Source organism: Portunus trituberculatus, chromosome 37 (assembly GCF_017591435.1).
Source record: "Portunus trituberculatus isolate SZX2019 chromosome 37, ASM1759143v1, whole genome shotgun sequence".
Taxonomy (NCBI): Eukaryota; Metazoa; Arthropoda; class Malacostraca; order Decapoda; family Portunidae; genus Portunus; species Portunus trituberculatus.
The window spans coordinates 9,613,163-9,622,662 of record NC_059291.1 but is presented as its reverse complement, the minus strand read 5'-3'; the positions used below and the strand labels follow the sequence as shown (position 1 = coordinate 9,622,662).

At 38.1% G+C, this 9,500-nt stretch overlaps 1 protein-coding gene across 1 annotated transcript in view; it reads right to left on the bottom strand.

Moving 5' to 3' along the window:
• Positions 1–377: 377 nt before the first annotated feature.
• LOC123513954 (ubiquitin-conjugating enzyme E2 A) overlaps positions 378–9,500 on the bottom strand; it is a 17,583-nt gene continuing 8,460 nt past the window's right edge. The window contains exons 4-5 of the mRNA XM_045271449.1: positions 5,848–5,976; positions 378–2,538 (exon numbers count right to left, since the gene is read on the bottom strand). Of these exons, the coding sequence (XP_045127384.1) occupies positions 2,500–2,538; positions 5,848–5,976 (168 nt within the window). The 3' untranslated portion in view covers positions 378–2,499. The remainder of the gene's footprint in view (positions 2,539–5,847; positions 5,977–9,500) is intronic.

The window sequence follows — 9,500 nt, the reverse complement described above, 5'->3', positions numbered from 1 at the left end:
ACAGAATGTGTGAGTGATTGATGTAAGGTGCCACAACAGCCAGGGTCATATGGCACCTAATAATTACTTCCCATAAAAAATCCAAGCTAGCAATGGCATCACCATACTAAATGGGTAATGGTGTACCTGACACCACCTTCAAGAATTGGGTTAGCTACAGTGAGAAATCTGCCTGAATAATTATATAATCTATTGGTTTAGGTTGGAAGAAGTCAACACAGCTTATGACACTTCATGGATCAAGGGGATTTCACTATCAAATCTTTTTACAATCAGTTCAATGTTTTCTTCCATGAAAAGCAGACACATCTACATAGAGACAGACAGACAGACAGTGCATTTTATTATATTAGACGATATGAAGATGAAAAGATGTGTATGGATGAAATTTATTGATAACATTACAGTATATACACAAAGCACAGTAAATTTTTTTTGTTTTCTTACATAGGAAAGAGTTTGTCTTGGAATCAAGATATCTCTACAGTTGTTTAGGGAGACACCAAACCAGGGATGATTACAGATTAAACAAACCACTCCTTCAAGACAAGATACACATGGAATTAAACTAAGCAAATTTCTTCTACGTTTATTTGGTAAGTTTCAAAAGAATAAATGATCTAAGCATTTAACTGTCCTTTATAAACAATGAACAAGAGCATTGTATATCTGATTATGTTCAGATGATCTTTATCAAGTGTAATGCCTATACACCAATTTCCCACTTGATACATTTCTGTTTGCACACACACTTCATAAACTTTGTTCAGTCTTCACACACTGTCTCCAAGTTTTCTCAATAAAGCTCAAGCAATACACTCCATCTGCTGTAAATCTCAACTCACTCAGTACCGATTATGCAACAAACTTTCATCCTCAAGTCTCATTCACTTTAGAGTGACCATGAGCAATCAGCAGTGACTAAAATGGCCTGGCACACATTCACATTTCAGTGCATAATGAAATGTACAAAAGTTCATAATTCTAAAGTGTTGCATATGTAGGCCTTCAAATTTGTTTGAAACATACTAATTCTAAGTACTAACTGGAATCGTGAGTCATAAAATTTTGCTAATGACCATCACGTCATTGACTACACTTCACCATTCAATAGTTACATACTTTTAAAGAAAGTGACTGAAAAATGTAGTTTGCTTCCCACTCACTACACTGGCTTCACACATACAGACAGAGCTGTAGCCTGATAGATGCTCCTCCTACTCCAGTCTTCTGCAGGACACACACACGTGCAGACACATGCACATACACACACACACGCTAACGCTTCCCAAGTTCCACAAAGTTATGGATACAAGCCTCAGAAACTTGCAAATGAGACCAATAAATCAAGAAAAGCACCAATTTCATAATACATTTTTGCTTTTTTTTAATAACTTAGGAATTAACACATTCTGCATACTTATGTTCTTATATTGCAGTTCCTAAGGAAAATTAATGCAAAATTTGCTCACACACTCTTCCCTAAAATATTCATGACTATATATTTCAGCATACTATTTTTTCCTTTCAGATTTCAGATTTCACAATAGTGAACAAAACAATGCATTTATGCACAGGCATTCTAAATGAAGTGAAATAAAAACTAAAATCTCCCAATATGAACTCCTTAAAATTCATACAAAAACACGTTGGAAATCCATGCTGGATGAAGGACCACAATATAATAATTGTAAACTTGCCCCAAAGTCAATGGTATGTACAATACTCATGTATTCTTCTTCAGGCTGGACTAACCCATCTCTGAAGTGTTAACTTTAATGTCTGATGGAACTGGCTTAAAGCAAAAGCCTAGTAACAGCCATATAAACTGAATGGTAAATATCTATATTAGAGCAGTGATTAGGGAGGTGAGAAATTACACAACACACATCTATCACTTGATAAGATCTTATCAGGAATAATGAACACGATGCAGGTTATATGATACGGCTTAAAGAACTTGCGAAGGCAGAACATAAAAATACATTATATTAAACTATGTTGGCTGCTTTAGTCATAAGCCAAGTAGCTGTTACAAGCCAGGGTGCAGCCAATCAGCTACTCGACCACATTTAACAGGAGTTCCAAAGACCCCAATGAGTATCTGCCACCATCCCTACAGCACACAACACCTGGCGTCAGCTTCACCAAGTGGCCACCAGCAACACCCACTTACGGCTGTGTACGTGCAGAGGTTGCTTCAAGTGGCAAAAACAATGGTTTGAGTTTAGAAAAACACAAAAGGAGAAAGAGAGAAAAATCAATACCTTCACAGTAGTTAATGCATCATGTGACCATCTTATTCCTGCATTTGGTGCACTAGAGAATGCCTACAGAAATGTTTTGTGAGTAGTGGAGCTTCAGTCAGCGCAGAGTGTGGTGTGGGGGGCTGGGCAGGACAGGTGGTGGTATGATGATGAACAACAAAAACACGAGCATCGGGCCACACCCCAGGGCCAAGGGCTAGTGGTCCACCCCTCCATAAACCACCCATTATCCCTATGTGTCCTTTTTCATGTCTTCTCCCTCATCTTCATCCTGCAATAATAAACAAAATTAATGAGAGAACACCTCATATTTCCTGTCATCATTCCACATTAAGTGCCAGACAATGTGGTGCACAGCCACATCATTTCATGGGAAGTAACATATTAGTGCTGATCATTTGCTGTGAGGTGCAACCATCTGCCAGTGTAAGTGCTCTAGCTGCTCTGCACTCTTTCTGAATCACGACGATACATATCAGTGAGGTTAGCTCTATCTATGTAAGACATGTCAGCCAATTTGAAATAAAATTCAACATTCACATGTGAAATTTCATCACACATCATTAATTGTTTTAAATCTTACTCATTTTAATTTTTCTAGATCGAAGTCTTACTAACAATTCTAAATTTTTGTTATGTCCAGCCACCTCTATCCATAGTGACAGTTTCCTAAATAATCCCTCCTGTCCCTCTCTGATTTCGGTCTCAATAACAAGACCTCAGCTTGCTATATGGAGCTGTTTTTCACTTCAATCTGAAGCTCCAGTAATTTCTTTTCTTTATTGCATAAATCAATCAGAAATTGTCTAAAAATAAAGAAAAGCAACAACACTCATCTTGGCCAATTTTTGTCTGAGAGATGGTTATGGATCATGCTTTAGTGTCTTCTCTGGTCTGGCTGCAAATTTCTCTCATCTTGCAAACCACTCTGTACTGCTTATGTTTAAGCACAACTATTATGAACTATAACATTTATAGAAATTAATTCATATCAAACTTCATTTTTACTGTTGTTCCTCTGTTGATCTTACAATCACTTTCATTACTGTCTTGGTAATTATATGTCAGAAACACAAACTGTTTGATAAAAGGGTAAGATGAGGTTTCAGTCTCTGTTAATTCATCCTGAGTTGGGTCATACTCATCGCAGATGACTTTCTCACTGAACTCATGACTTGAGTCGAGAGGCTTATTTAGAGTCTCTAGAGAGGAAAGAGTGGAGTGGTAGCAGTCAGACATGGCATGAACATTATTGTCTACTGACAAGGATTCTGTCACTGTGGCGAGGGGTTAAGTTGTTATTTCTAGTTTTTCCCCTTAACTAGAGATTTTTATCACCTTATTGTGTAAATCAACATGCATCTGTCAGGTACAACTTTACACCAATAGGCTTATATTTATGCTTTCCTTGAATATGCAATAGTCTTGAAATCAGAGAGAGTAGCTTCGCTGTGATGGTGAAAAATTTATGTATATTGTTTATCTAACTTCTGCTTTCCTGCCACACTGTGCTGAGTTCACTAAGCTGTGTCCGGATGTGGCATGAGTCAGACAACACTCTTTCCATCTCCCTGAATTATTGAGTTAATACATTTTCAACTTAGAAATAAATGTGTCAAGTGGGTATATCAGCGAGCCCTTAGTGGACAAATATTGAGTTAGCTATAACTGATACTATGACTATGAGTTCAGGCTCTATCTTTTCCCCCCTCATTTGAGAGCAACTTTATGATAAGTTGCACATAAGAAAACAATAGGACTAGTATGATAGATACACTTAACAATGGAGATCATTCATAAGTTAAGTGAGCCAACAGAACACATGTAGCACTCCAGGATGTAGTATTCATTACTGCAACCATTATTTTATAAGACTTTAATTATAAAATCTCATTAAGACACTATCTTTACTATGTAAATACATCATCACATTACACTACATATTGTTAAAATTACACAAGTAATCATAATTTCTAGCAATTACAGACCAACTCAATAAACTGCATCTGGCAGGAAAGAATAGTGTGAGTCTGGTAAAGGGCCGGCCCGACGCATCAGCGAAGTAAGTGGTGGCTTAGGGCTTCGAGGCCACAAGGGGGCCCCCAAGAGCAATAAAAAGTATATTGTAGCCTATTTGTTATTTTTCGCCCATGTATAAATAGTTATTTCTATATGATCAAAGATATGGAGACAATATGGAGTTGTAAAAATATATTATAAGTAATGTTATGTGGTTCTTTGTACTTAAATCACTCATAGATTGTGCTAAATCACCCTTAAATCCAATCAAGTAGTATTTATATGGGATCATATATGCTCTTCGGGCGGCCATTTTTTTCCTGGGTATTGCAGATCGGGCATCACCCTCTAATATTCTTCCATGGGACCCAAACAACCAGTGTGCAAAGTTTGTTGCTTTAATCTAGCGTGTCACGTTTTTTTCGCTAAGCCACCGGACTATAAGGCTTCGCTGCACCGGCGCTTCCTGCTCAGAAAACAACAACAAACACGTGCAACTGATGGTTCCCGACATGCAGTGTACCTGCGCATCCTTAACATAGGTTGTTAGGCTAACGATGTCACAAAAAAGGACATATCCCTCAGGGCAGAGGACCCCCAAATACAATTTCGCTTAGGGCCCCATGGAGGCTTGGGCCAGCCCTGGTCTGGTAGAAGGGGTTAAAAAATTCTTGAAATAAAATCAAGCAAGTCTACTAATCTTCAAGACTCACTATCCTAAAGGTGGGTTCACACGTGCCAATTTGCGACTGAAATTTTATGTAGATAGAGTTTCTGACTCATCCCTTCTGGTCAGAAAGTGTCACACGTAGCGCCTGGAAAGTATCGACTAGTTGGCGCATTGGCAGGAAGTGAATGTAAATAAACAGCTAACCGCCAAGATGTCTTCCTCCAGTGACGATGCTGAAGCTGTGGTTGCTATTCTATTGGCGTACCAGAAAGGTCAACAGAAAAGAAAATCCCTGTGGATACGTCCCTGATTAAATAGAAGGAAAGAAATAACTACCTCACTCTAAATTAGCCTACTCATAAGAAAATTATTAATCTTAAGAAGACTATGCACAATTGCGATCAAATTACATCCTGGCAAACCTTCAATCCTCATCTCCAACAACACCCTGCACTGAGGGAAAGAGTTCTTGTAGAGTGGCAGCTATTTCATTGAATGACGACTTGCGCAAGCTTTTGTTTACTGTATAATTAATTTCTGAGGTCCCAGATGTGTTCCTTTTCCCTCATCAACTCTAACATCTTCTCTATATCAGAAGACCACATTTTCAAAGCTTAGTCTGTGACGTCACAACATAAATAAAGTGGCAAATCAAGTAACAAGACCAACATGTTGGTCTTATTTTGCAGCTGCTTTCTCCAGTCGCTAGGCACTGATTTTGAGTTGGAAACTCTACGTACATAAAATTTCAGTTGCAAATTGGCATGTGTGAACCCGCCTTAACAAAAAGAAATTATCACTTGTTTACAGAAGTTTTGCCTACAAAGGTGTGCAACGTCACCATCCAACAGTTCCTACTCACTCACCAAACTAGAGTGCAGGAAAACTCACCTGGAAATTGAGCCAGCTCTGCTCTACGATTGCAGCTACACGTTTTTCATATTCACGACGATTCTCTTGATAAAGTTGTGCTGCCAAACTGTTGGCGGGGGAGTTAGGGTTGGGTTCATCCAACAAAGACTGTTGGAAGAAAAGACTGATCAATAACTTTTCTTCATACCTTTCATTGGTACACATTTATCACCTTATCTTATACTGTTTCCACCAACCTAAAGTTTTGATTGCATCAAGAAACATCAGTCCCTAAGAAAATCATTTCAGGGAGCGGCTTTATTTTTAAGAGTATTTTAACTCACTTTATATTGACTTAGGGGCCATATGCCATTACTGAAAATCTCACGTTGCGCCATGCAGTCAGTGCTCTGGTAGCAGTGTAGCAAGGTAGGTAGTCAGTGCTCTGGTAGCAGTGTAGCAAGGTAGGTGGGTGGTTGTAATCAAATACTTTCTATCTATTACACCAGTAAAAGTCCTTTGACATTCATAGCATATATCTAAATAGTTCAGCAGTGCCTCGTGAGCCACCTGTGGTCATCAATTCCTAAGGTACACCAGTGGCTCAAGTAGCGATACAAGAAACGTTATCTAATTGCAATTATTGCTTTGGTCAGTGATAGTGGTGGCTTGTGTACAGGCACTGTGGAACTGAAGCACCCCCTATTTGCATGGAGCTGTGCAAATCACAGTTCCAGTGGCATGAAGTTTGGCTACTTTGTGCATGTGCACATAGGAGGCTGTTCATGATACTGTGAGTGAGAGGGAGCACTGTCTTTCCCAGAGTGCTGACCTTGGTACACTGGTGGAAGGTAGTATTTATTTCTACTTTGAGTGTGTTGTACTTAAAAAACGGTATACCAAGGAGAAAATTATTCATCTTGCACAAATTAAAACAAGAATGAATTTAATGTTTAAGTGAATGGATCAAGATTGAACTGAGTTTAGATTATAATAATTAGAAAATTTTTGATTTTCTTCTTTTAGGATACTATAAAAGTTTCTGAATAAATTTTCTTATACTAGTTTCCTTTTACAAAATATTAAAACAAGGGCTAAAAACTTTTGGAGCAGCACCCCCACTAATATTAGCTATGAGCTGTCAATGGTCAGTGCTATAAATGAAAAATATTATACGTTTAAAGAAATAATACTTATTACATATCAGATTATATATTGCAGAGAGCATTCAATGAACTCCAAAATATTTCATGAACATTATGGGATATCATCATCATCTGGTGACAATGAAGGACACACACACACACACACACACACACACACACACACACACACACACACACACACACACACACACGAAGCTGTGCTGACAAGACATGCGAAAAAAAGCTCCCTGGGGAAGCACTTCAGTAGGCATTGGAGCCTGACCTAGATGTATGTACTGGGGGAAGAGGGGGCCATAAGCTTCTCCTGTCTCCATAATAAATAAGATTTGGATACCATATAGAATGAAAAAATGGAGGGACAGGTGGAGCTAGGTGGCGCTGCCAAACATACGGGACCAAAACAAACACCATGTTTTGAAAACCAAAGGTCTATCGAAACACCAATTGGCCTGAAGAAACTGAATGATGATAATACAGACAAGGATTTTTCTTGACTTAGAGAGAAAAGAGGTAATATGAGGAGGCTGTTAAATATGGAAAAGGAGATAAGATGCATGAAAGAGGTGATGTCAAGTATGATGGAAAAAACAAGACAAGTTAATATAAGAAAACCCTGCACTAAAAGTGAGAGTAGAGGAATGTGAGAAAGTAAGACAAATAAATCAAGAGATGGAGATGCAGGAGATAAAGAAACAAAATGATATACTAAAGGCTACATGTTGCAACTATGAAGATTTCTTAAGGAGCCTACAGAAAAAATACAGGATCAGGAGGATAAAGTAGAGAATGGAATGATGTCACTTAAAAGTGTTGTGGGGAAGATATGTGAAATTATTATCCAAGAAAATGGGTCAAATATCTAGAAGAAGAATAAGTTATATCGAATAGACAATTTGGGTTCGGGACAGGACAGTTATGAGTGTTGAACTTATTAAATTTCTACTCTAGAGTAATAGAGGGACTAGAGAGCAAAGATGGATGGGTAGACACAGTATACTTGGACATAAAAAAGGCTTTTGATAAAGTCCCTCACAGCAGACATCTTTGGAAGTTACAGCATAGGAGGACTGAGAGGAACTTTGTTAGATTGGATAAGGGATTATTTGAAGGACAGAGATATATACTCATCTTGGGGTAAAGTAACAAGTGGAGTGCCACAAAGGTCACTGTTAGCCCCCATAATTTTTCCAGGTATATGTAAATGACATACAAAATGGGGTTAACAGTTATATTAATTTGTTTGCTGATGAAGCAAAATTGCTAATAGTAATCAAAACCTGAGAGGACTGTTTGCTGCTGCAGGAAGATATAAACAAAATCTATGAGTGGAGTAAGAAGTGGAAATTAAGAGTTCAATGCCTAGAAATGTCATGTACACTTAACCCTTAGCTATCGTGCCCAATTGGGGCCGAAATAGCCGCGCTACACCAGAAAACAAGATTGCCGAATTGAACAACTAATGGTGAAAATTGTTATTGGTACCGCAACCACAAATTTTACTCCTAATATCCCTCATTTTTACCTTTTTTTAATTACTGTATAATCCATTGATACCAATTAAAACATGTCAAGGTTATAACATAAAAAAAATTACATCAGCTCATTGTATTTAGTATTTACTGTACAGAGACTGTGTTTCAACTTGGCGGGAAGGCGGTTTTGGCCAATGAGCGCTCAGATATCCCATGACGTCATAGCTGGGCGCGTGATACCAGGCATTTGAGGTCGCGATAATGAAATTTTAGCAGCTTTTCATGGGTGCATGATAGCAATAAAACGTGATAACTGAAGTCGCGATAGCCGAGGGTTGACTGTAATGGAATTGGGAAAGAGTACAAGAAGACTAATACGAAACTACCTGATGAGAGAGGAACAAAATCAGGTAACGACTAAAGAGAAAAAAAGATCTGAGTGATTATACAGGAATATCTGAACCCAAAAAAACACACAAGTAAGGTATTTGGATTAGCATATAAAATGTTGACTAATATTAGAGAGGCACTCTAATTCATGGACAAACATATGATGAAAAAAATTATTACGAGCATGATACATCCTGAGCTGGAATATGGAGCAGTATACGGTATGGTCACCGAGCTCTAAGAACTATAAGAAGATTAGAATGGATCCAGAAGATAGCTATAAAGATGGTGCTGCAACTAAAGAACCTAACATATGAAGAAAGGCTGAAGGAAATGGGACTACTAACCTTACAAGTTAGAGGAGAACGAGGAGACCTAATAACAATGTATAAAATATTAAATGGCATTGAAAAAATATACAAGGAAGACCTGGTGCTGGTGATGGAAGAGCATAGAAGGACATGAGGAAATGTAAAAAAAAATCATGATGAGGCAGTGTGTGAAGGATATTGGAAAATACAGTTTTCCACATAGAATGGTGGTAAAGTGTGGAAAAGTGGAATGCATTGAGTGATGTTGTTACAGCACATAATGTGTGCCTTGTGATAATGGATCTTGCAGTAACAGATTTTCCTCAATAACAGACTGGTCAGACACTAACCAT